The sequence below is a fragment of the Rhamphochromis longiceps genome, linkage group LG22 (genome assembly GCF_057381845.1).
Source record: "Rhamphochromis longiceps isolate RC_006_pf linkage group LG22, R_longiceps_female_GT1.1, whole genome shotgun sequence".
Classification (NCBI taxonomy): Eukaryota; Metazoa; Chordata; class Actinopteri; order Cichliformes; family Cichlidae; genus Rhamphochromis; species Rhamphochromis longiceps.
In genome coordinates, this window is record NC_140577.1 from 20,931,361 (window position 1) to 20,957,853 (window position 26,493).

The 26,493-nt window shown below is 41.4% G+C and overlaps 4 protein-coding genes across 17 annotated transcripts in view; 3 read left to right on the forward strand and 1 right to left on the reverse strand.

Annotated features, from left to right (window-relative positions):
- Positions 1 to 2,770, forward strand: part of ppp1r9a (protein phosphatase 1, regulatory subunit 9A) — a 52,403-nt gene extending 49,633 nt beyond the window's left edge. For 2 of the 5 annotated variants that reach the window (XM_085395328.1, XM_085395327.1), the window contains exon 20: positions 191 to 2,769. In XM_085395328.1, coding sequence (XP_085251454.1) covers positions 191 to 373 — 183 coding nt within the window. In that variant the 3' untranslated portion in view covers positions 374 to 2,769. Of the gene's footprint in view, positions 1 to 190 lie in introns of all 5 variants that reach the window. The other 3 variants (XM_085395329.1, XM_085395331.1, XM_085395330.1) reach the window with 2 other exon arrangements.
- A 177-nt stretch (positions 2,771 to 2,947) lies between these two features.
- asb4 (ankyrin repeat and SOCS box containing 4) lies at positions 2,948 to 5,568 on the forward strand. Its single transcript, XM_085396094.1, has 6 exons — positions 2,948 to 3,491; positions 3,796 to 4,095; positions 4,183 to 4,425; positions 4,526 to 4,773; positions 4,861 to 4,974; positions 5,274 to 5,568. Exons 1-6 carry the CDS (start codon positions 2,948 to 2,950, stop codon positions 5,460 to 5,462), a joined length of 1,638 nt encoding a protein of 545 aa, XP_085252220.1. The 3' UTR covers positions 5,463 to 5,568.
- Positions 5,569 to 12,459: 6,891 nt separating this feature from the next.
- pdk4 (pyruvate dehydrogenase kinase, isozyme 4) lies at positions 12,460 to 25,778 on the reverse strand. The gene is made up of 11 exons (XM_085395513.1): positions 25,422 to 25,778; positions 25,028 to 25,169; positions 23,291 to 23,362; positions 22,434 to 22,618; positions 21,183 to 21,272; positions 20,795 to 20,872; positions 19,209 to 19,285; positions 19,014 to 19,112; positions 18,666 to 18,779; positions 14,143 to 14,256; positions 12,460 to 13,829 (listed from the first exon to the last, which is right to left on the reverse strand). Exons 1-11 carry the CDS (start codon positions 25,537 to 25,539, stop codon positions 13,686 to 13,688), a joined length of 1,233 nt encoding a protein of 410 aa, XP_085251639.1. The 5' UTR covers positions 25,540 to 25,778; the 3' UTR covers positions 12,460 to 13,685.
- A 420-nt stretch (positions 25,779 to 26,198) lies between these two features.
- The window catches only part of dync1i1a (dynein cytoplasmic 1 intermediate chain 1a), a 69,162-nt gene continuing 68,867 nt past the window's right edge, over positions 26,199 to 26,493 (forward strand). For all 10 annotated transcript variants that reach the window (XM_085395564.1, XM_085395568.1, XM_085395572.1 and 7 more), the window contains exon 1: positions 26,199 to 26,440. The gene's annotated coding sequence lies outside the window, so the exon portion shown is untranslated. The remainder of the gene's footprint in view (positions 26,441 to 26,493) is intronic.

Here is a 26,493-nt window from a genome sequence, read left to right on the forward strand (position 1 = left end):
ATGTTTTCAGAAAACTATGACTTCATTGCTGCTAAAAGTAGTTCCAAGGGTATAGGCCTAACAATAAAGTGTTTTTATGAGATGAGCATAACTGGTCTGGCAAAAGAAATATAAAGGATAAAAAAAAAATAAAGCGAAATAATTATACTTATGAGATAAATATAAAACAATTTTTGCTAATTTGTTTCAGGCTCTTGGGGTCACTTCTTCCCAGGATCGAACACTGATCAAGAAGAAGATCAAAGACCTCAAAGTTATGATGGAAAAGGCCAAGAGGAACCAAGAAAAGATGGAGAAACAGCGCGAAAAGCTGCGGAAGAGAGAGCTGGAGCAGCAGCAGAAAGATGCACGTAAAGAAAGTGCGGCGGAGTGAAACGAGCCCCCAGATTACCTCCCGCTTTACTGTAGCACCACATCAAGTAGCATCTCGCAGAACAGAACGTCAGCAGGCCCCACAAACGAAACCCGAGGGACGCCCGCTCAGTAGTTCAGTAGTTCTGAAAGGTGGAGCTCCACACCCAGCTGCCAGTTGTTGTTGAGTGACCTTTTCACCAACCAAACGAAACCAAAAGGATCAGTTGGATAACAGAATGGTGCCCTTCATTTGCTTCATTTTACACCCATCCTGTGTTTTTAGCCAGAATTTATGGATTCTGTTTTGCTGTTTATAGCTGTAAATTGGTTTTATTTATTCATATCCAGAGTGCGCCTGTGAAAAGTTTATCTCTGTAACCTACCACATCATCTCTAGAGACTTCTCTTACCCATCATAGCACCTTTAGACATAGACATGTACATGTACAGTGATAAATAAGGATGTAGATGATGTGCCATTTCAATAGACTTATGTATATCCTGCTCAAATCTAAAGATCAGCGGAATCTCTTTATGGCTTTTACGAAGCACATACAGTTCAGGTCTTTGTGTTGGATTACATGAGGCAGTGTTCATCTCCCACCACCAGGTGTCCCCATGCTGCTTACTTTCACTACTGAATAAGGCAACACTGGAACTTCCCTAAAGGAATTGAACTGGAAATTAAAGGTTCGCCGGGAGAAACGAGCGCTTTGATTTCTTGTAAGAACACTGGAAGTGCAACCACTGTAAATTTGACTTGCGTACTGGCTTACAGTGCCCCTTACCGTATACATGTACCATACTCAAGCCGTTTAAAGTATAAATGATGAAGACATACTAAACTGACTGGACTTGTTCTAATAGAGATTTCAGGTACTGTGTAATTATTACATTTGTAACTTACCTAACCCGAACCACAAAAAACAGAAAAGTTGATAAAAATGAAACTTCTTGCTTAAATGCATAATGTTGCTTTGACTCCCCCTTGTAACCTGCTTTTGACCTCTTTTTATATTCTCTCAGTAACAAAGTAATACCTGCCGCTGCCTTTAGAAATTTCAGCTTAGTAGAATTTTTCCAAACTCTGCCCTCTTCTGTGCAAGCGTCAGGACACATACGATAGACTAAACGACGTCCTCATTCGTGTCATTTTATTATCTCCGATGCTTTGTCATGCAGATTTCTCTGGAATGTCCTGAAAATAACATTTTGTAATGCTGCCATAAAGATGCTTTGTGCGACACCTAAAGTGCAGAAACTGTCCTTAAAGATGATCTCACCTAAAACTTTGATGTTACAGTGGAATTGAACTTTACAGCCGGAATATATTTTGGACTTTATTCTGAAATTGGTTCATCATTGTTGGAACGATTTATTTTAAGATTTCAAAGCTCACCGAGAGACATTTTGCCTGTGTTACTTCTTTATCATTCCCAGGAATTATTTTATAGGTTTACATTAAATGTAGAGACACCACAGCCACCATGAGAGATATGCAGGCAGCTGTGATGATATCTTTATCTTAATGACCCTGTCTGGTGTGCTGCTAACAGGCTGAGAAGAATAGATGGGGTATCAGTGCGGGTATACATGATAGTAGATTGTGTTATTATTTATTTATTTCTGTATTTAATGAAGCAGTGTACTATTGTTTATGATAACGAAATAAGAGGATTATTAACATTTAATATATATTTATCCAGAATTGTATGATTACCTACTTTTGCCAAACGTGATCAGAAAGTGATTTCAATTCAAATGGCTGTTATCAAATGAAGGATTTAAAGGTCGATATTGCAACGAGAGAAAAAAGTCAGTAGTATAGTCCCATTGTGCTTGTGGTTTTCCTCTAATACCACCATAGTGCTGCTCCCGTGCTACTCTAATAAACTGCTCATGATGTATTCTCATGAAATGTTTTGTAACACTTGAATCCTTCTATTAATACCCCTCCACACACACCCTGACAAACCAGTCAGCAGACTCTTTTGTATGTATAGTTAAACACTGAAAGCAATATGCTGTAAGAGTCCTAAAGAAGCCTTGTTTTGTATTGTGTCAATGTGGGTGCGCTGTTTTCCAGAGGGCTGAGGATGCTTAAAGGTCAGACCTGAGCTAAATACGGGATTCCAAATCTTTTCTATGTGCTTGACCGATCTTGCCAGGCGTGATGAAACCATCGTATACATGGGACCTCAGTGCTCCCGGCGGGCAGAGACACAGATGAATCATGTCTGGAAGGTTTTTTCTTTTTTATGTATGTAGGGATAGCAAAAAGATATTTGCCACAAACTGCTAGCCATGCTTTCACTTTTAAAAAAAGCTGTGCTTATTCTCCTCCTCCTCCTTTTTTTGTCATTGCCTTGCTGTCACATTCTGAAAACTTTGAAAGGGCAGCTACCTGTCACACTGAATAAAATGTGCAGCCACTGTCCACAGTTTGCTTTTGTTTCTTCTTCTTTTTTCTTCTTCTGCATGTGTCCTATTCAGTCAGACACGCACATAAAAATATTAGAGTTGTTTTTTTTCTCTCAGGTTCATAAAGCTGATTATTTTTTACCACATCCACTGATAGAAGGGATACAATACAATGCCCTTCTGTCACTGGACACCCCCCAGCACACTAACTGGTCTAGAGTCAGCCAGCTTTAGCTTTCCCATCCCACCCTCTATGCTTTCTATTTATGTTCATCCTAATTTCTCTCCAGGACTATTTTCTCCCAGTGACGACGCACTGCTGTCACTTGTTGCCCCTCTTCATCTGCTTTATTTTTGTCTTCTTTCTCTATGCAACTCCTATGGCCGGGCTGATGGAGTTGTTGCAATGGTTGGTATGCTGGAATCCTTCATCGTCAACATTTGTGCGTTGCTTTCCAACATACTCCATGCTTTATGGACAATATTAGCGTCTAAGCCAGACGATTTGGCAGCGTTAGGGCCTTTGGACAGAGATTTCATGGAGGATTTGAGTCCCAGAAAACTGGCTGAAAAACAGCTGAAGCAACGGTTCCTGGAGGCCTTGCAGACCAACAACGCACAGGAAGTCCTTGAGATTTTACAAACCAGCAAACTAGACATTGACGTTGTGTTGGAGGTGGAAGATCCCAGCATGGTCCTCGCCTCGTACAAACAAGGTGCAGGAAAACTGTGTGTGTTTGTGAGTGTGTGTGTGTGTGCTGAGTATAAATGCAGATCGTGAGATTTCTCACACTTCTCCATTGTTGGTAAGCAGTCCGGTAAGTTGACCACTAGGTGGTGCAAAACTTCCATAGAACCATAGTACGTAGGATGGATTATTGCACACACTTTAATGCAATATATTGGATTGTGTGTGTGTAACTCAAACATTACAAAGCACTTAGATGAAACTGCTGTAATTATGAAGAATTAAAAGTACAAAAACTTTACTGTTGCTGAAAGTTACTTCCTCTCTTTTAGGATACTGGCTACCCGGCTACAAACTGGAAAAGTCCTGGGCCATGGGTATCCATGTATGTGTAATGTACAATGCTGTGGAGACAGCACTGGTACTCCTTCAGAAAGGCGCAGCTGTCAATCAGATGCCCAATGGGAAGACGCCTCTGCACGTGGCCTGCGAGGTGTCCAATGGAGACTGTGTGCCCTTGCTTTTGGCTCACGGGGCAAAGGTCAACAGCCTGTCTCTGAGCGGGCACACACCGCTGCACTACTGCATTACCCGGGAGTCTGTAGAGTGTGCCAAGCAACTTATCCTCAAAGGTGAGAAGGCAAAGGTAGAAGCACAAATACAGTCACTGCAGAAACCACTAAAACAACAACCAAATGTTTTTTTTCCCTCTCATGGAGGTGCAAAAGTCAACAAAGCAAGCCACAACAACGAAGAGGACACACCTCTACACACGGCAGCCAGATTCGGTGTTCCGGAGCTGGTGGCTCTCTATTTGGCTCATGGAGCATCTGTGAATGCAGTGAACTCTCTGCAGGAGACTCCTCTGGTGACTGCAGCCTTCTGGGCTTTTGACACTAAGGAGCAAACCTACAGCCAAGACCATCATCTAGTCTGTCGCCTCCTGCTGGACTATCAAGCTGGTAAGACGTTCTAGATAGGTTTCCTTGACTTTGACTTTAACCCCCCCCCCCCCCCCCCTTTACTTCCACTGCAATGTTTCAGATTTGATTTCTGTTGCAGATCCCAACATTCAGGAGGCAGACCACAAAACAGCTCTTCACAAAGCTGCCTGGAACTGCGATCACGTCCTGATAAAGATGCTGCTGGAGGCTGGGGCAGATTCTCGAGCCATGGACATCAACGGCTGTTCTCCCATTCAGTATCTCCTTAAAGTGACGGAAGTCAGGCCTATGGCCATGCCAGACCTCTGCTTTCAGCTGCTGCTCAACTACAATGCAGCACGGATTTACCCACCACAGTTCCACAAGGTAGAGAAGATGATGATGTGGGTTTGTGCTGAAATGATCTGCGTTATACTATATGTTTAACCACAAAGTCTTTAATGTTTTGCACAGGTGTTCCAGAACTGCCATGACTACCCCAGAGTTGTAGAAATCTTGGTTAACTCCTATAGCAGTTTAAAACCCACAAGGAAGTGGAGAGCTGCTCTTCCTGATGACTGCTACAAGGTAGAGCTAATAAAGACTGTTTTCTTTAAATACAATACACACACACTGACTGAAATTAAAAAGGAAAAAACGTAATCCTGTGTAAGAAATCTCATTTATAATTTAAAAAATTGTAAAAACTGAAAAGAATGTTAAAAGATGAAATATTTATAGATTAACAAATTCAAAGCTATCTGATGCCTCTCAACTGTTAATTAGTGTATTGCCCCTTTAAATTCAGCTTACATTAGCTGAATATGACTGAGTGTGCCCTCTCATTGAAGTTAAACAAAAGCGTCTGTTTCTTTTTGTCTCCTCAGCGCCATAAAGACTTCTACGACTCCCTGTTTGCTGTTTGCACTGACGCTCCTCGCAGTCTGCTTCACCTCTCCAGATGTGCCATCAGAGCTGCCCTGGGCAGTTTCTGTGACAGAGGAGTAGCACAGCTGCCTCTGCCATTATCCATGAAGAAGTATTTATTACTAGAACCTGAGGGGATACTGTACTGATAGAGACTCTGGTGTTCTGATGTGCAGAATGAGGCCTAATGACCTGAATAGAAACATTTATTAAGTGCCTCTCCGCTAACTGTGGAAATGAAAAGTGGTGCAAGATGTAACATCATCATCATTAACATTTTATTTATTTAAACCTCAGAAAGCACAGAAAAAGAACAAAAAAAGGTATTTTTTGTGCTTGCAGGATGAGCCATTTCTGTGTTTTAGTTAATAGCTGCTAACATTCCAGGACAGCTGGCGGGTCGGAGGGGAGATTTGTTAAAATAGCTTTAAGATGCTTCCAGATGTTAAATCCTCCTCATTGGTGTTTTTGTTGTATAGATGGCAATGGTGTGTCTAGTCTGAATCTTAAGGCATAGTGATACAGTGGGGCAAAAAAGTATTTAGTCAGCCACCGATTGTCCAAGTTCCCCCACTTAAAATGATGACAGAGGTCAGTAATTTGCACCAGAGGTACACTTCAACTGTGAGAGACAGAATGTGAAAAAAAAATCCATGAATCCACATGGTAGGATTTGTAAAGAATTTATTCGTAAATCAGGGTGGAAAATAAGTATTTGGTCAATAACAAAAATACAACTCAATACTTTGTGACATAACCTTTGTTGACAATAACAGAGGTCAAACGTTTACTATAGGTCTTTACCAGGTTTGCACACACAGTAGCTGGTATTTTGGCCCATTCCTCCATGCAGATCTTCTCGAGAGCAGTGATGTTTTGGGGCTGTTGCCGAGCAACACGGACTTTCAACTCCCGCCACAGATTTTCTATGGGGTTGAGGTCTGGAGACTGGCTAGGCCACTCCAGGACTTTCAAATGCTTCTTACGGAGCCACTCCTTTGTTGCCCGGGCGGTGTGTTTTGGATCATTGTCATGTTGGAAGACCCAGCCTCGTTTCATCTTCAAAGTTCTCACTGATGGAAGGAGGTTTTGGCTCAAAATCTCACGATACATGGCCCCATTCATTCTGTCCTTAACACGGATCAGTCGTCCTGTCCCCTTGGCAGAAAAACAGCCCCATAGCATGATGTTTCCACCCCCATGCTTCACAGTAGGTATGGTGTTCTTGGGATGCAACTCAGTATTCTTCTTCCTCCAAACACGACGAGTTGAGTTTATACCAAAAAGTTCTACTGTGGTTTCATCTGACCACATGACATTCTCCCAATCCTCTGCTGTATCATCCATGTGCTCTCTGGCAAACTTCAGACGGGCCTGGACATGCACTGGCTTCAGCAGCGGAACACGTCTGGCACTGCGGGATTTGATTCCCTGCCGTTGTAGTGTGTTACTGATGGTGACCTTTGTTACTTTGGTCCCAGCTCTCTGCAGGTCATTCACCAGGTCCCCCCGTGTAGTCCTGGGATCTTTGCTCACCATTCTCATGATCATTTTGACCCCACGGGATGAGATCTTGCGTGGAGCCCCAGATCGAGGGAGATTATCAGTGGTCTTGTATGTCTTCCATTTTCTGATGATTGCTCCCACAGTTGATTTTTTCACACCAAGCTGCTTGCCTATTGTAGATTCACTCTTCCCAGTCTGGTGCAGGTCTACAATACTTTTCCTGGTGTCCTTCGAAAGCTCTTTGGTCTTGGCCATGGCGGAGTTTGGAGTCTGACTGTTTGAGGCTGTGGACAGGTGTCTTTTATACAGATGATGAGTTCAAACAGGTGCCATTCATACAGGTAATGAGTGGGGGACAGAAAAGCTTCTTACAGAAGACGTTACAGGTCTGTGAGAGCCAGAGATTTTCCTTGTTTGAGGTGACCAAATACTTATTTTCCACCCTAATTTACGAATAAATTCTTTACAAATCCTACCATGTGGATTCATGGATTTTTTTTTCACATTCTGTCTCTCACAGTTGAAGTGTACCTCTGGCGCAAATTACTGACCTCTGTCATCATTTTAAGTGGGGGAACTTGCACAATCGGTGGCTGACTAAATACTTTTTTGCCCCACTGTATATGTAATACATATAAAGGCTTGATAGTGGAGCTAGGGCCTGCCCAAAAAATAACTTCCCTGTAATATATTGTGAGAAAATTCTTACCGAAATTTTGTTTCTTGTAAATAGTGAAAAATATATAAAGTAAGTTCTTTTTTTTCCAACCCAAACGACTCCTAGTGTTGCCTTCTCTCTGTTAGGTTGTTATTATGAGAACAAACTACCACATTCAGAATTTCTTGCATTCAAAAATAACAACCATTTGGTCTTTTCAAAGATAAGGACCAAATTATGGGGGCGTTAAAAGTTAAATGAGAGCTGTGGATTGACATTTTTGTCTGTATAAAGAGAAGGTGTCCAATTAGAAGGACAGAGCTTCGAACACTGCCTGTCGTGACACAGTGCACCCTGAAAACAAAAGCAGCTTCATGATTAATCAGTAGTGCAAATAACACAGCCAAGGTTTCTACAGCGTCTGAACCCACTGAAAGAGGTTATTAGTAGTTAATTTGCTCCATATCAATTTTTGAGGATATAAATGTAGAATATATTGAAAAAATGAAACTAAACGTGACGTCATGCGGGGAGAGATCGTTTTAGATATATTGCTATGTTGACACCTTTACTAGCCTGGTGAGTCTGAAATTAATTTTATTAAAAAGAAACAGTTTGATTATCAGCGTCTCGTTTCTGCCAACACCCAGAGGAGTCTGAGATAATGGGATCTATAGGTCATTTTTGTAATGACCCAATAAAAGACTAAAAATGAGATGTACGAAGCTCTAGATCACTTACATTAATGACTAAGGTGATGATAACAGAAAAGCAAAAAGAAAGAAGTTTTAAAGCAGTGACAGCATCACTCCCTAACCCTTAAATGTTTAATCGACAAATGTGCAAATGTTTGCATTTACTTTATTCTTTAGAGTGACAGAGGGACCTTTAGCCACCCAAAAAGAAGCATCTAAAGTGTCTTTAGTGCGAGTCTCTTTGCTGTAGCTATTTTCCACCTGTGCAGTGTTGACCAGATTCTCTCTCTATGGACAGCCCATGCAGAGAAGGCTCCAAATCTACCCGGCAACCAGCCTTAATGCGCACTCTCAAACTCATGTTCCACTTTCAGGAGAACAAACACTTGACAAAACCCTCCGGAACAAGTGCTTGTTTTTCCAGTGGACTGCTTGTAGCCAAAAAAAAGGAAAACACTGTCTGCAGTGCAAGAAAGCACCCGACGCCCTCAGATCAGAGATAACTTCTTAAAAAGGAAGAAGAAGAACTTAATATTATTTTCAGGTTTTACCAGAATGAGCACAGTAAATCCTCTCCTAGAGGAAACTGTTCTGAAAGGTGTCAAGTCTGCCTTTAATCCTTTACAGAACATGGCCCAGTCCTTTCACAACAGCATGCTGTAATGATGTCTGTCTATTTCATCCAGATGCTGAGTCACCGGGAGAAAGACTAATGTACAACAGAGGAAAGAAGTCATTAGACTGAGGCAGACTGGAGGAGACGTTAGAGGAGATAAATGAACTGTCAACCTAATGAAACGTTAAGATTAAAGCTTCGTGCTTGGTATTTTTGTGTCGTCTCTAATGATGCATTATAGAGACACACAAAATGAATATCTGAGGCGAGGAGAAGTCATTTTAAAATATTCAGAAAACCATCTACAAAATATTTATTGTTTGGATAATCACACTTTCAGTACTTGAAAGTGTGATTATAATACGGTGTCAAAGTTTTGAGCCTATAATAGTTGAGATATTGACACAACAACTTGGTACATCTTGGCATGAAGTGCAGTGTGTCCTTAAAAATGGGCAGGAAACTGGACAAAAGTAGCACATCTAAAATAAAATTTTAAAAAATCTAGCTACAGCATTTGAAATTATCTGAAAGTCATGTCCTTAAAAAACAGGGAAAAAAATCCAGCAAAGGCCCGACACTGGACCAGAAGCCTCATCAGAAATGAGCAGAAATGAAGCTATTCTTAAAGAACAGTGAGAAAAGGCAGCAGTAGGCCACGGTCAGCCATGGATTGGCCTCCCCAGAGCCCAGACCTCAGCATTACTGAGGCAGTGTGGGAACAAAAGGCAGCCAACATCCAAAGAAGAGCTTTGATTGTCCTTCAAGAAGCCTGGAGAAGTATTCCTTGGCTGCTCCTTCATCCATAAGGGGTCGCCACAGCTGCTTGAAGAAATTACAAGACCGCTTGCCTAAGGGAGCTTCTGCTCAGTAGTGCAGTTGCAAATAAATGAAATGTGAACAAAAGAGCAGAAGTTGTTTATAACCAGTAATTCAGATAGAAAGGTACAGTCATTATGAACCTTACAGCAGTCTATAGGTCATGTGGAGGTGTCTGTACTGGACCTCTGTTTTGTACTTTTTGGACAACCCAGCATTACCAAACATTACCAAAACTTGCAGCTTGAATCCATCCATGAATCCTTTTTAGTACCTGCATATCCAGTTCAGTGGAAGGAGGCCTGGAGATGGTCCCAGCCATCCTGGGCCACTCCATCTGTGAAGTCTCAAAATTAAACAAGACAGTCGATCTCTTTATGCACCAAAAGTGTCTGCCAGAGGTGGGACCAAGTCATTGTTTTGCAAGTCTCAAGTAAGTCTCAAGTCTTTATCCTCAAGTCTCAAGTCAAGTCTCAAGTAATGTCAGGCAAGTCAGAGTCGAGTCTCAAGTCACTGGTGTAAAAGTCCGAGTCAAGTCACAAGTCTGAAACTTTGAATTTCAAGTCCTTTCGAGTCTTTAAAAAAAAAACAAACGAAAAAATAATGTTGCAGTTATATGCTAACATGTAATTTTTAACATGTAATTTTAAAATCTGTGTTTTTCTCAACACATGACAAAATAGTGAACTTAGAAAATATACACAAATTGTGAAATTGCACCTCTTTAAAATGCAGCTCAATTAAACCTAGCTCCAAGAATAATTTTCACCGACAGTTCTGAGATACGCTGCATGTTATTCTTGGATGCGGTTGTAGGACCAGCTTTAAAATCGCATGACAAAAATATCATACACATTAAAAAAAACTGTATCACCAACGTAGCCTGGACAACATTTGCTAGTTAGATGAAGTCAGCTATCTCATCTTAGCATATTTATATGCATATTTATAATTATACGGTTCTTGGAGTGAGTGCATACACTCATGAAGTTTAGTAACTTCAGGTCACTGCAACAAGCCCAGGTACAGTTTACCGACGGATGGGTGCAGGACCTTGAAATGCACCGTGTAGAACGAAAGACCATCGTACGTATCATAAGTTTACCAGTCTCACAAATTGTCGTCATAAATACACATTCCTTAACCGTTTATTAATAGGACCTTTGAGCTCAACGGTAATTAATTAGCAGTGGAAATAATTTCTGGTAGCATCACAGAAATGTAGCAGTGACAACAATATTGTATGCTGTAATCGTACTGGGCAATTAGTGATACAAAAAACCTGTTTTATCCTGTGAATAAAAGTATATGTTTTTGTCAATGTACCATAATAACAGAAGCGAAACGCAATATTGTGTCAGGACAATTCACTATTTATGCACAATAAATAAAGGAGCATAGCGCGACAATTTCTGTTCTTGCTTGTAACCTATATCACCAATTATGTTATGAAAATGACGTATTAACTACTAAAAAACACTGACCTTCGTGTAAATGCTTGGAGCAGACTAACCTGTGAGCTGGAGTGTTCTGGGACGTTATATTTGATCTTTGAATGGCTGCAATCCAGGCCATCCGTCGCGTCTTTGTTACTTCGGAAACATGAACAATTTCTCTTCAACGACGTAATCCGATAACAACCGATCTCTTTACCCGTCGGCTTCCCGTGGCTGTCATGCGACCGGCTATTGCAGTTAATAATACAACAGCTTCTTGACATTTTTGTGTTTCTTTTTATCGCTGTATAACTGATTTTAATTGAAAGCCTGCGTGCGCTAGTACCGCTTGCCACGAGTTCCCAGAATCCTTTGCGGTTCTACCCGTGAATGACGTCACATTTTCAATCTCTATATAATATGCATGTTAAATTTTATATTTGGGGTAAAATATCAAGTCTTTTCAAGTAAACCGGTTCAAGTCCAATTCAAGTCCCAAGTCATTGGTGTAAAAGTCCAAGTCAAGTCACAAGTCTTAGAACATTTTTTCAAGTCAAGTCTAAAGTCATAAAATTAATGACTCGAGTCTGACTCGAGTCCAAGTCATGTGACTCGAGTCCACACCTCTGGTGTCTGCTGCAGCTTTTCAGTACTGGCATGTCAACTTTATAAGTAAACAAACAGTGTCAACAGTAGAAAGGTTAAATCCAGGCGAACTCGTGCCCCGGCACGTTGCACAGTCGAACACGGAACAAAGCTAATATTTGTGCTGTGATATTTGTCTTCACTTGTATTTCTTAACTTTCTATGCCAAGATTCACAGCAGAGATCCAAACCAAGTGTCTGATGTAGCCTTCTGATTTGCCTGTGTTCATATTCTGTAGAGGGAACATTGTTAGGATGACTGAAGGACCAGGACCCGAGTGGCCTAATTCTAAAAATATACCAGTGAGGATTACGTCGGAGAAAAGGTCTTTGCTTTTATTGATCTTATACTTAGTCTTACTCTCTCTTATCTTTCAGATCGACCTTGCATAATCCTGTATTTGTATGATGATGGCAGTAAACTGTAAAACAGAACAGAGTGACACAAACAAACAAAGAGAAACCAAACTAGAAAGGAGCACCGCATTTGTGGGCACACAGAGGAAGCTGCAAAACAAGACAGCCTGTTCTCGGCCTCTATTGGAAGGCGGCCACAGAAAGCCAATGGACTGCGTCTATTATGGCGACTTACAAACAGCAAAGTTTCCTAAAACGAGTTGTGGAAAAAGAGAAGGGAGGCTTTAAGAGGGCGGTAACAAATGGGAGCTGTTTACAGACTGTAAACAGTTTCATTTCTGTTCACCGACTGTTCAAATGAACAACAAAGTGCAGAAGCATGAAGTGGATCTGAAGAAACGATACACTGAGAGGTGACAGGAGTTTATTTTTTTAATTTCTACATTCACTGGTCCTCTTAGTGGTGAACCACAGACTCAGTGCAGGGACACTTGGCCTTTGAGTGACACTTATAGAGTAAAAGGTGAAAACTGCACATCTATGAATTCAAGGGAAAACATCACATAAAGGTTAAAATATTTTCTCAACATTAAGTTCCCAAGACAAACTTAAAACTAAATGGATTGAATATAAAAGTATGTCTGGCAGCTAATGGCTTACATCTTACATAAGGTCCTCTCTCATCTGTTTGTGTTGTTCCTACGTGCCTCCAATACTGACTGTATCATGTCAGGCACAGATAACAGGGTGAAGACTTACAGTGTGTTACAAAACAGGGAGCTAAAGTACAACTTCCTGCAGAAATTGTACTTCCCATTAAACTTCACACATACTTTAACACTTTAAAATCACTGTAAAGGGAACATTCGCAACTATTTTTCACCCATCTGACCAGGCATGATAAATTTCTCCACTCATTCCTCTGCATGACTCGACTTTTCAAACTCCTTTCAGCTCGCATAAAGACATGAGGTACATAATTAGTGACACTGAAAATCCTCCAACACACACAAATGTGGCATCGCAGCAAAAATAATTTCACATTTGCTGTTGTTCACAAAGAAACGCTGAAAGCTGTGTGAACGAAGCAGCGCTGCATATTATAGCTGATCGTTGGAAACAGACTTTGCTCCCTTTGTGTTTATGCGGCAGTCAGCGAACGCGCCCCCGTTCCGCTCAAAGACACAAACACTTCAGTCGGCTGTGGCTGGCCTTTTTTAAAAACAAAAAACAAAAGCGTTTAACCTAATGCACAAACACAAAATACTTGTGATTTTAATAAACCAAACGTTTGGATTGTGAATGATACTAATGTTACATAAACACAAAGAGGACTTTTTTTCTGAGCGTAATCACTGAGGTAAAAAGGAGATTATTAATTGTTCCATTCCCATTAGCAGCACATTTTGTGGGGTGAGCTTATGTTACGTGACGGCTGGTCTGAAATCAGATTCAGGTTTAGGTTTGTTACTGCTTTCTTCATACCAACAATAAACTTTTGTTTTTTCCGCCCTCCCTCAGGGAGAGAGAAGAGTCCGCGACAAAAATCCAAGTCCAGCAACACGCTGAAAGCTTTTTGGTTCCTCCGACATGTGCTCTCTTCTTCTTAATTTTCCTCATTCTCCTTCCTCAGTCTGACATCACCCGCTCGTCTCATACCTGCCGAGCTTCTTTGGATCCTTGCTGGGCATGCACCAGTCATCGGCCTCTGTGGTGGACTGGTAATGCCGCAGGGCCGACTTGTTGAAAACAGGAAGTCTCTCCACAGACTCTGAAGACAGGGCCTAGTGATAGAGCATGGAGGGGAACGCATTACTGGAGTCTAACCACACCCCCGCCCACCCTGCTCTCCTGCCGAGGTCCATGTGTGTCTAATTAGAACTCAGTAGCCTGTTTAAACGACATCCCTCGATCTCCAGAATGTAACCTTGTAAATTATACTAACAACATTTCTGTATTAAATAGTTACTCTGCATCTGCCTCCACTCAGCCTATCCAGTACGTCCGGCTAACAGCATGCAAGTTTGTGAACTCTGCACCAACTTGGCCTTCAACGTTATTTTTTGACATTATGTGTTAAGGTGAAGCTGTTCTCACCTTCAAGTATATGACCGCTGATGTGCCATAACCCTCCATTGAGTAGAGCTGCAGGTCTCCCTGGAAATACTTGGCGTACAGGCGGGAAATGGGCAGGCCATAGCCGAAACCAGCCTGAATAAAGGTCGGGAAAGCAGAAACATAACAAGGTTACACTGTCTTTATAGATTAATCTAAAACTACTCCAACATTTAAAAAAATAGCAGAGTCTCTCATGGTTAGAGTTTAAACCAGTGAACCACTGCTGACTGCATTTCACGGTGTAATAAGCTCATTTGCAGCCATGTTTGTTTGTGTAAGTGGTTAAAACAGGGTGAATTAGACTCAGGTTTACTCCTAATGTCAGGTTTAAAGGCAACACCTTTTTTTCTTCTAAATATTGCTTAACACAAAGACACTGCAAATATTAAAAAACACCAGAATAATCATAAAAGCACCTCCAAAACAAAGAAAAACTAAGAACAATCCAGAATTCAGTGCCACGGGCCTGTAATCCCAGTGGCCCCCAGGATTACAGGCCCGTGGCACTGACCTCCCACATCATGAAGACCCTGGAAAGGCTCATCCTGGACCAGCTGCGACCCATAGTAAGACCACATCTGGATCCCCTTCAGTTCGCTTATCAGCCTCGTCTCGGAACAGAGGACGCCATCATCTACCTGCTCAATCGTGTCTACACCCATCTGGACCAGCCGGCGAGCACTGTGAGGGTCATGTTTTTTGACTTTTCCAGTGCTTTCAACACCATCAGGCCGACCCTCCTGGGTGATAAGTTAGCAGCGATGCAGGTGGATGCTTCTCTGGTGTCCTGGATTGTTGATTACCTGACAGGAAGACCACAATATGTACGTCTCCCACAGTGTGTGTCTGACAAGGTGATTAGCAACACAGGGGCACCACAGGGGACTGTCCTCTCCCCCTTCCTCTTCACCCTCTACACCACAGACTTCAGCCACTGCACAGAGACCTGCCATCTTCAGAAGTTTTCTGATGACTCTGCGGTGGTTGGATGCATCAGCAGGGATGATGAGACAGAGTACCGGGCTGTGGTCGACTCCTTTGTCACGTGGTGTGAGCAGAATCATCTGCAGCTCAACGTGGCAAAGACCAAGGAACTGATCGTGGACTTCAGGAAGACCAGGAAACACTTGACCCCTGTTTCAATCCAGGGGGTCAGTGTTGACATTGTGGAGGACTATAAATACCTTGGAGTACACATTGACAATAAACTGGACTGGGCTAAAAACACCACAGCACTTTACAGGAAGGGCCAGAGTCGTCTCTATTTTTTGAGGCGACTGAGGTCCTTCAACATCTGCCAGAAAATGCTGAGGATTTTCTATGAGTCTGTTGTGGCCAGTGCGATCCTCTATGCTGTTGCATGCTGGGGGAGCAGGCTGAGGGTCGCAGATGCCAACAGACTTAATAAACTGATCCGTAAGGCCAGCAATGTTGTGGGGATGGAGCTGGACTCCCTCAAGGTGGTGTCGGAGAGGCGGATGCTGTCCAAGATAAAGACAATGTTGGATAACACCTCCCACCCACTCCATGACATGCTGGTCAGTCACAGGAGCTCGTTCAGTGAGAGACTGAGATTACCGAAAAGCACCACTGAACGACACAGGAAATCATTCCTGCCTGTGGCCATCTCCCTGTACAACGCATCCACTTAACACACTGTTTGCTGCTACAGCTACACATGTTTCTTTTCCAAATATTTATTTATAAGTGACTTATGTATGTATGTATGTATATATATGTATATATTGTACTATTCTTAGTTAGCGTATTGTCTGTCTTGTCTTAATGTTGGTTTAAAATGGAGCACTGTAACAAAAAATAATTTCCCCCAGGGATCAATAAAGTATTCTGATTCTGATTCTGATTCTGAATTTTGAAAATTATATTTAAAAAACTCTCATAAAAGCTTGTCAATAAAGGGAATTTTTACTCTATTTTACCCCTTGAAAGCATACTGGGAGTGACCCTTTTCTAAACTGAGTGGTTTCTGTGATATTTCAGGCCTGTTTGCAGAACCAAATGACAGGGTTTGCCACAAACGTTAGTGAGGGTGGTCTCTGCCTCTGCAGCTATTCTTGGAAAAAACCCAGTCGTTAAACAGTCTTTATTGATTTGTGCTGTCATTAAGGTTTCAGAACCTATCATTAAAGGTACAGGCAAGGTCATCAAATGTTGTCTTTAGCAGAGATTTAACAGACAAAAAAGTTTCCATTATAAGTTACTGGACGTTTGTAGCCTTCCACAGTTGTGCAGGTCTAACATCACAGGCCCAGTCACCTTTGTTGTCTAGCTGAGACCCAGCAGAGCTCCATTCACCCACATTGAAGTCCACAATTTGAACGATAAAGACACAATTTTTTGTAGTTTTGCCTCTGTGCACCACCACAGTGCAGTTTAAATTAAATTATCGAGATGTCATTGATGTGCAGACTTTCATTCACTGCGGTTCACCGAAGAAATTTGCATTAACTGGTTAGGAATTACAGTCATTTTCATACATAGTATTGCATTATAAGAGGCCTAAATTAAGTGGATAAAGCTGTTTAATTTTAAACATAAGAAATGCTTTTAAAACTCCTCTGTAGTCAATGACAGCCTGAAGTCTTGAAGCCATGAACATCACTAAATGCTGTGTTTCCTTCCCTGAGATCTGCCAGGACCTTATTGCTGCTGTTTTCAGTTGCTTGTTTTTTGCTTTTTGGTCTCTCTGCCTTCAGTTTTTGACTTCACTAATTATAAAGCTTGCTCTGCTGGACTGAGATCAGGTGACTGACTTGGCCATTGAAGAATATCCCATTTTTTTGGCCTGAGAAACTCTTTGGTTGCTTTTTGCAGTCACTTCATCAATAAATGCTAGTGACCCAGTTACACTGGCGGCCACAGATTCCTATGCTATGACATTCCTTCCACCATGTCTGACAGATAATATGCTATACTTCGGAATATGAGTGGTCTCTCCCTCTCCATACACGTCATGTTGATCTTGGTTTCATCTGTCCAAAGATTTGTTTAAAACAACTGAGAAGGCCTTTTTTTAATAGATATTTTCTGGCAAAATCTAATGTGGTCTTTCTGTTCTTGAGTTTAAACACCAGTTTGCACCTTGTTGTAAACCCTGAGTATTTCAATTCAATTCAATTTTATTTATATAGTGCCAAAGCACAACAAAAAAGTCGCCTCAAGGCAATATCATGAAGATATGTTAATTGTAGACTTTAATGTGTATAAAAATGTGTATAATTTCATTCTAAAATTGTTGTTAACCTCCATTAATTAAAGCTGAAAGTCTACACTTCAATCACATCCTGACTGTTTGATTTTTAAATCCGCAGTTTTGATGTACACAGGCAAAACTGCAAAAATTTTGTCACTGTTCAAAACCTATGGACTTAACTATATTTGGAAAATGACAGTGGGACAAGGATAGAGCTTTGATGAACACCACAATTTGAACAGGCAAAAACTGGCCACAGTACAGGTTCTGTTTCAGTGGCAGAAACAGAGGTAAGGTATTTTTTTAGTTTGTTTAATGGAAAACAAGAATGTTGTACTCTTAAATATACATTTATTAGTGTTTAATTGCATCTTCCAATAAATTGTTGGATTCTTAGACTTAGAATGAATCCATTAAACATACATAGAAGAAAGCACCAGTTTTTGATGCCACCATGTTCCCCCACCATCTTGAATACAGTGGCCAAGATGGAGAACACCTTTCCAACTAATCACATTTGATGTATGTGGCTAGAGACTGAATAAATTTCCACCTCAGCCTCTTCCTCCTTACTTCCGGCACCACTTCCTGAACTGAAGTCAGGGCTCTAACACACAAACATGTGCATAAACATGCTCATTTATTCCAGATATTGTTGCAGCTACTTACTGTCAGCACATTATTAGACATGTAGCCCTCCTGTCTCCAGACAGCAGACAATGTTATAACAGCTGATTTATAGCTGATTATAATCTCATATTATGACAGCAAATGTTAGGCTTGAGTGTCCTAAAAATCTCACTTTTCCTCAGATAATCAGTTTGATTAAATTCTCACATTGAGTTTATTTGCTAAATCTAACAATGTTAGATCCACTTCAAGAAACGTTTCACTGATGCTGGCTAATAGCAGCTAACAGAGGATGATAGCTGCTAACAGAGACTAACAGCAGCTAACTGAGATTAACATAATAAATCGCAGTACTCACAAAAAAGGTCAAGATATCCTGAAAAACTCATTGAGTTTTGTGGGAATTTATAGGGCATCTTCAGAATAAATAGCCAGGGACACCGAGCATACTGACAGCTGAGCTAAACAGCAGACTAACAGCCTGCATCACTTGCTGCAAATGAACAGCAGTCAGAGTTCCTACAATAGCCACCATAGCTTCAACCCCACCACCTTCAACTTTAGGAGGAGGGGCAGTGCTACTGAGTTCTAGTAGTAAGATTTGCACCTTTAAGGACAAAAAAAAGCCTAAAAGCAAGTGTGACAGTGTTAGTCTCACCAGAGGGGCATTACGACCATTGTCTACGCGGACTGGACTGGGAGCTGTGGAGTACATGTAGCTGAAGAGACGTTCAATCTTCCTTAGAGGGACTCCGCCTCCTCTGTCAGACATCTAAAAATAAAACACAAGCATTCTGCATTTACAAGAGTTCTCTTAGTGTTTTGCCTGTGAACTCTTTATCATTTAAACATAATCTAAGAGTGTGGTACTTTGCGTATCAAGTCTGCAGGTTAGTTGTATTTATGGTATACACCCAGAGCAGACTTAGAACAAAGTACAACACGTACAGTGCTGCCTGAAGCTTAAATGTTCCAGCCTATCATCACGCATGGTGTCCTCATTTACCTTGATAGTGAGATCCTCAGTGCCCAGTGAAACACGAACTTTGATCAAGGGCAACGTCGTGCTCGTCTCGTGCATCTCTACTGTAGCTCTCATGGCATTCTGACAGAGAACACGGAGTCAGAAAAACAAGTGAGGAGACCCATGAGGAACAGCATTAAATGTCCTGTTTTTAATAGTGCGTGTTTAATACTGTACCTTGAAGAGCTCAAAGAGCATATGGTAGAGATGTGATGGCACATATACAATTTGGATGGGCTGGCCAGGGATTTTGGCTGTGAAACATTTCAAAACATTGACCACAAGAAAACCCAAAAAACACTTTTTAAATGTATTATAACAGTCACAGATATTTAACCATTAGGGTCTTATTAAAAGGCGTGCAGCTGGTCTCTTGAATCTCTTCCTTGATAGATTAAACTCTATTTGATCAACTCTCACCATACCATGTAACAGAACAGGTGTATCTATATCATCTATATATTTAAAGAGCAGTTTCTTTTTCTGTTAAACGGCATACAGCTATCTTTACTATGTAGATATGAATGTTATGGTTCAAGTTTGGGAACCTCTAGTGTCGAGGTTTTGGCAGAGCCAGCAGACAGGTAACAGATATCTTCAGTATAAAACTAACAAAGATTATGTTCAGGAGAACAGCAGGGGCTTGTTCCGGTTCAAAGGGCTCCACGTCTATCCAAAAACTTTGGCACCTTGAGAGTTCATTCTATCAATTCTTGGTATGTCCACTCTGAGTTAAATACATGCATAAGTAGAAGAAGAAAGCCAACAACGACGGTGCTTCGGTATCAGGATTTGCAACAAGTAATGAGCAGAGCCTTTCTTATCCAAATTGTGACTCTGTGCCGCAGAGTTAGAAAAACTGAGACTACAGATTTTATTCTGAGCTGAATATAACCCTGTGAAATAACTTCTGTCTCCGTCCTTATATATTAACGACAGAATGATTGTAAAGGTGAAGCTAAAGGTGTCTACAAGTCTCAATAAATTGCTGCAACTTTTTCTCATTTTCCTAGCAAAATATAAAGAAATGATGGATGGCTCAAGACTTTTACACAGCACATTTTGACTATCTGCAGTCTGCATTCAAAAGTCCACAACAATCCTAAAGTCATTACACTCAAATGTACTCACAAATATTTACCTAATCAGCAGGTATTTTTTCCATCATTTGGCCCGAGTACGCCAAGTCAAATGATTGTTCATCCTAAGGCTTGCTACAGATTTGTTCATTTAAACATGGATTACAACAGTAACATGCAAGCAATGCTTTAGCACCTTCATGGAGTCACAGTGTTGTAAAGATGTGACCTGCTGATTTTATTCTGAGCTGATAATAAATCCGCAAGGTCCAGTGATCCCTGTTTCTACGCTCATGACAGCTTGATTATAAAACTGTCAAACATGCGTAAACAGCAAACATGCAACTGGGATTTCAGTGTTTGTGAAGATGTAAACTTCTGCAAGTGACCACATTCTTATACATGTTCTAGTATCAGCCGTACATTTGAGGAACTGAGTGTCAAAAGGCGACTTCAGCTGCAGCAGAAGGGGAGGAGTCAAAGATAAGAAAACTTGCCAGTGATCGTGATTGGTTAACAAAGCCTGTCACCCTGGTAACTGACTTAGAGTAACTTTCAGTTAGTTCTGTTTCTGGAACAGGAAACCCAGCAAAACTTTCCTCTCACAGATGGCAACGAGCAGAAAATCCAAGCAGCGCTACATCCTGAATTATAAAGTAAACCTTATTTTTTTAAAACACTTACAATTGACTTCTGTGATCTTCATATCTGGAGAGGTCAGGTAGTACTGCTCACACAGCATCTTCGAGGTTTCGTAAGCATCTGCAAAGTGAATCAAAACGTGACGTTCTCGGCGTCAGAAACTGTTACCACAACAAAAAAAAACCCAGACCTGCACATCCTGAAATAACAAGGGTATAGAAGTCCTCGCTCTTGTTCTCACAGTGATCATATGTGCACACGCACTATAACAACACAACACCGCTTACACACACTATGTGTGTTGACTCAAAACATCAGAGGTCAAAAGGTCACGAAGCTGTATGTACAGATGAGTGGTGGAAAACAGATAACACACAGCGTGCATGGGCGTGAGTGTGTGTGCATAGCTATGAGAAACATCATTATTTACCTTTTATTACTTCCACAACGTCACAGGTGGGGTCAATGCTGCCAATATGCTTGGGATGGGCCGGATTTACACTGCCGTCAAATATCAATGCTAAAGTAGACATATTTAAAAAAAATATATATATATGAGAGGCTCATCTGTGATACATACACAGTATACATGCTTGTTCAGCTGGAAATAAAGCCAGACTCATTAAATAGTCAGTGTGACAGCAGTGCTACACCGCTGTAAAACTGTTGTTATCAGGTTGGGCCTTGATTATGCCATACTGGTTAAAGATGTAGTAGCCAACACTAGTAGTGGAAGTCCATAATCAGCACATTGTAATTCAGGTTTTCCTCCCCTTTGCAAAAGCAGGGTCTGAATCTTTTTCTGCTACTGCAGCTTTTTAAAAAATGCTCTTAAAAATACACGAGAACACAACTTGGTGCTGAATCAGCTCATCAAGTGTAACTTAAAGCTTTTGGTTTTACTTCCACTTAACCTTCTTTTTTATTTTAGTTCTTTTTGTCTTAACTTCTAGTGATGTATACTAGCCTGGCTAAATAAGTACTGCCAGCTTCCTTGGAAATTTAGATCTCTAACAGAGCTTCAGCTGTAAAAGCTGATTCCCTTTGATTTGTTTAGCACTGACCAACAATACAGAATGTAAAGGAAGTCAATGGGCTCAATAGTATTTCTTATGGTGTTGTCAACACCTATAGTATGTCTGGTATGAATCTTTATGACTTTTTACCTGTGATCTGATTTAATTTGCACACAATAACAGTTAACTCCAATGAAACGGGAACGTGTCACTACAAATTACAAGACAACATTCAGTCTGCTTATTGGAGCAACTGAAATAAACACAGAAGGAAGATTTCTGTGCTCTGGACTATCGGAGAACACTGAGAATTTACGTTCATTTCACAGCTAGCTGCTTGCCTGTACAGACCTTTGCAAATGTATTGTACCTTGCTGCATCCCAGAATGCAAAGCTTACATGGCTACAGGAAGTTTTTTAGCTCACATTCACACCATAAATGAAATGTACTGCTGTTCATTAGGAACCAGACTGAGACCAGCACCTGAGTGCGATTACCGTGTTCACACCAGACTAAACCTGGCAGGTGTGAAAACACCCTTAAACCTCATTTATTTCACTTTTATTTAAATGAAAACTTCAGAGGGCTCCTTTAATGACATGAACTGTGAATGATAACAACTGTGCGGATTAACTCACAGTTAATCACAGGTAACTATACTGACTGTGCTGGTTCATGAGCATGCGTGTGGAGATGCGGCTCATGTAGAAGCGGTCCAGGAAGTACTGAACGTTCTGGTTGGTGACGGGGTCCACGCCGAAAGCCTCCTTGTACTCCACCACCCCCTGAGCCATGGTGGGCACCACGTTGTTATGCCGGTTCCTGATGTTTACTAGAGTCTGTGTAAAGCTGGAGACAACAACATGATAAATGCATGAATATGTGAAGGGACACGATGATTGTGAGAGTTACTGCACATCAGCATAGACAGCACATCACATAGGTTAGCCATATAAGAAATCAGCTGTAGAAGTGAGCTATTATAAATGCAGTTAGTAACTTTAAGGAACTGCTTTGAGTGAAGCAATTTCAAAAAGATGGCACCTGACAAAAAGTCAAAGCAAACATCAGACGGTGAATGCACTGAATGAATAAACCAGGTAAACAACTTGTGATTAAACGTCCACTGTCCCACTTTTTCTTGCACAATGATGCCTTGGTTTTAGTTTTCAAATTCCAATGCATTCATTTTGCTCCTCCCTTAAAATCCAGTTCACTCCCTGCCAGACCGGGGTATATTTAGTTCAGCTCGAGCAGATATGACAAAAATGAGACGTCATATCTGCTCGATGCAATGCGGGGTATTTGTGATTTCATGTGAGCATGAATAACGGAACCGTATCAGGGATTCAGACAACTGCACTACTGATTAATTAACGTGTCATTACACAGATGTTGAATTAGCATTGGCCATCACTCGCCTAATAAATAATTTGATTTGTAACACACACAAAAAGCCTGGCAGAGACATTTGTTTACAGTTAGTACACATATAGTGAATAGTTTCTGCATACGACTTACTTTTTCAGGACATCCTTATCGTCTGGATCTTTTTCTAAAAAGTCTATGAGCTCCAACAAACTCTGAGAATACCTGATGGACACAAAAGAATAGATTTTTAAAGCAGCACAGTTTAATTTATCACAAATCAAAAGGGCAAGAAAGGCAATATATATTGAAAAAGAAGCATGTGAAAGAAGCTACTCTGGGCAGAATTTTGCTGTAGCTGTTGGAATATGACATAACAACATCCTCTCTTTAAATAAAAGATGATTGTTGTTGGTCTAGACCAGTGAATGAGGAAGTGCTGAGCTCATCTAGTCATGCTCTCTTGCGCCGCCTCACTGCACAAAAACTGGGTGAAAGGTAACCAGCAGTGTAGCTTCAACTCAACACACTGAGCGTGTCCCTCAAATGACCTTCCCGGCCCTCCACACTCTGCAAACAGACATCCTGTAATAGATGTTTTATGCAACTTTCCCCCAAATGCCAAAGCCTCAAGTGTCTTGACTCGTCAACACCAATAACAAACAACAGATCGATGATTTTTGCAAGCAAAGCTCAGTGGAAAAAGGACGTTACTGTCCATGAGGTACATGGCCAAATATAGTTGCTGCTGTGACTTCTATTTAAGAGTGGGGTTGTTGCCTGGGCTTGATAAGTTATACATCATCAACATGGTTAGCGTACCATTTGCAGTGTGTGATGCTGCTTTGGTGGAAAAGCAAACTGCTATTTTAGTTTTTGAGAAAAGCTGGCTGAGCTCTTCAATCATGCAAACAAACAAGGCTGACTAGCCAACATCTGTAGTGTTTGCTTTGTGATGCATACAGTAAAATCTAGAGGCAGAACACACGACAGTAAAACTCCAGTAAATGGGGCCTTTTCCACTACAGGAACCAGTGCATTCCCACCACAAGGACTAGAGCTTTCTATAAGTTCAGGAACTCTAGAGGGCTAAACATGCCAAAGTGGTAACAAAGCACTTTATTTTAGCCACCATGTGAATGAAGGACATTTACAGAAGGAAGTGAACCACACCTGGCCCAACCTCTTTAGACTAGGAACAAACGTTTCAGCTGCTTTGGTCAGAGACATAGCTACAGTATGATAACAATAAACAATAAAGAGATCACAGCTGTTCTTCTCACAGTCAACGTTCTAAAAAAACAACATGGTTATGAGTTCTCCTACACCTTGAAATCGGAGTGTGCATATGGGTTCACGCAATATGGAATGCTGGTACAGCTCCTCTTTGAAGGTTGTGACAGCAACAAAGCACCAAGTAGCATGCATTCCTCAAAAGTCAAAAACAGGTGCTGCTTCCTCACAGAGCACCGCTGAAGCGAGACCAGGCATATGCATTAATAATTAAGTCATAAAGCCCCATTGGGACAACACAACCATGTGAAACAGGGACTGGCTGTCTTATCTAATCCAGAACAGATCATAAAACATGTTCCCAGATCAGGTGCCAAGCGAGTGCACAGAAATCCTCTGGCTGAGAAAAGAAGAGATTTGGTGCACATCTAAAGTTAACAGTCACACAACCTAAGGTGCAGATTAGCAAAACTACAGGATGGCTGCGTGTGTGAAGTCACTGTAGATATGCAGATGCTGTAATGTGTGGGAAGTAATATTATGAGGTGATAAGCAGAGGGCATGAGTGAACTGCATGCTTTGAATGACCAGTTGAACAGTGCAGGAATCTGGGATTCATAAATATGATTTTTGTTGCTGTGCATCTGAATTTCTTACCAGCTGGTGAGGAGCCTCAGTGATGGAGTGCCGAGGAGTTTGTCAGGGAGGAAATCAATTTCCTTCATGATGTTGGCCAATCTGACAGGAAGCTCCTGGCGGAGGAACACAAAGGAGGTCTTCTCACATGCATTGGCCGAGCCTGCAGTCACATGACAGCCAACATCAGGGAGAAGAAGAAGAAAAAACACTGAGCAAGCACAAAAACATGACCTCTGTGTCATCTTTGTGGGCATATGCTTCCTTCGGGCAGTTTGTTTCGCACCTGAACTGAACTCTGACCTACGATTAAAATCTGGAAGTGTACCACTACCACAGACACACATACAAACACAAAAATAAATAAATAAATAAATAAAATAAAAACAACAACAATTTGCTCTAGTTCACTTACCAAAGTCGATGAACTGCTTCATAGACAGGGGAGATGGAGAAAACTTAGAAAACCTATCCACTTGTTTCGGTATCCCAGCCACAAAGTTGTTTTTCAGCAAAAACTGAGCGAACTTCATTTTTCCCCTCTCCCCTTTGCAGACCCCAACTCAGAAACAAACAGTCCTTTCTCTCTTCAGCACGGCCCAGTTTGACGACTCTCAGCTAGCTCGGTGTCATACCTCTGAAGAGCTTCGAGGAAACTATGGGTTCCCCGGTGTTTCTGTTCTCTAGCAGCGTCTTTGCATTTTACAGGCTGCTTTGTGCCCCTCAAATTCAACTTCTGTGCTGTGCTACGTGTGTTGTTGACTGTAGACGGGGAAAGGAGGGGGGGGGGGGGGGTGCAGAGATTGACATCAGAAACAACCAATCAGAACCCGTGTTGTCCTCACTTTGGGTGGAGTCATTTTAGCATCGAGGGATGCTAAACGTGCTCTACGCGCATCCCCTACCGACGAAGTCTCTGAATTACTTATCTGATTTAAACTTTTTTTATCCTTAGAGTAAAAAAACCGACTGATTACGTACATATATATGGATGAAACCCTCAAATATCCAAACCACAAATTAAATCCTCTTTATTTGTTAAAGTTATGCGTCCGAAATGCTGAATAATTCCTGTTCACCTTTTAGATCTAGCCGTTTAAAACGCACTTCTCAATCTTGACCACACGATGGCGGCGTTCGCAGTTGTGGTCAAATAAGGTGGGATTTCAACCCCTCTTCCTTCTCAGCATCATCCTGCTCGCTCTTCCTAGGGATGTATCGGCGTGCCGTGCACCTGTTCCATCTGTTTTAACCCATTTTGTCAGTAACCACACGAAAAGGCTTAACCGACCTCTTCGGTGGTACCACGGCGGCTTTGATACGGTGCCATTTGGACAGCGGTGGAGGATGTGTTGATTTGTCTTTCCCGAGGTGCAGCAGTGAGACAGCATCTTTGCCGGTGACACTTCGTTATCACAACGAGTGGACGAGGAGGTACGAGTGAAACAATAACACTATTCGCTGTACGGTTGTTTTCGGTAAATTAG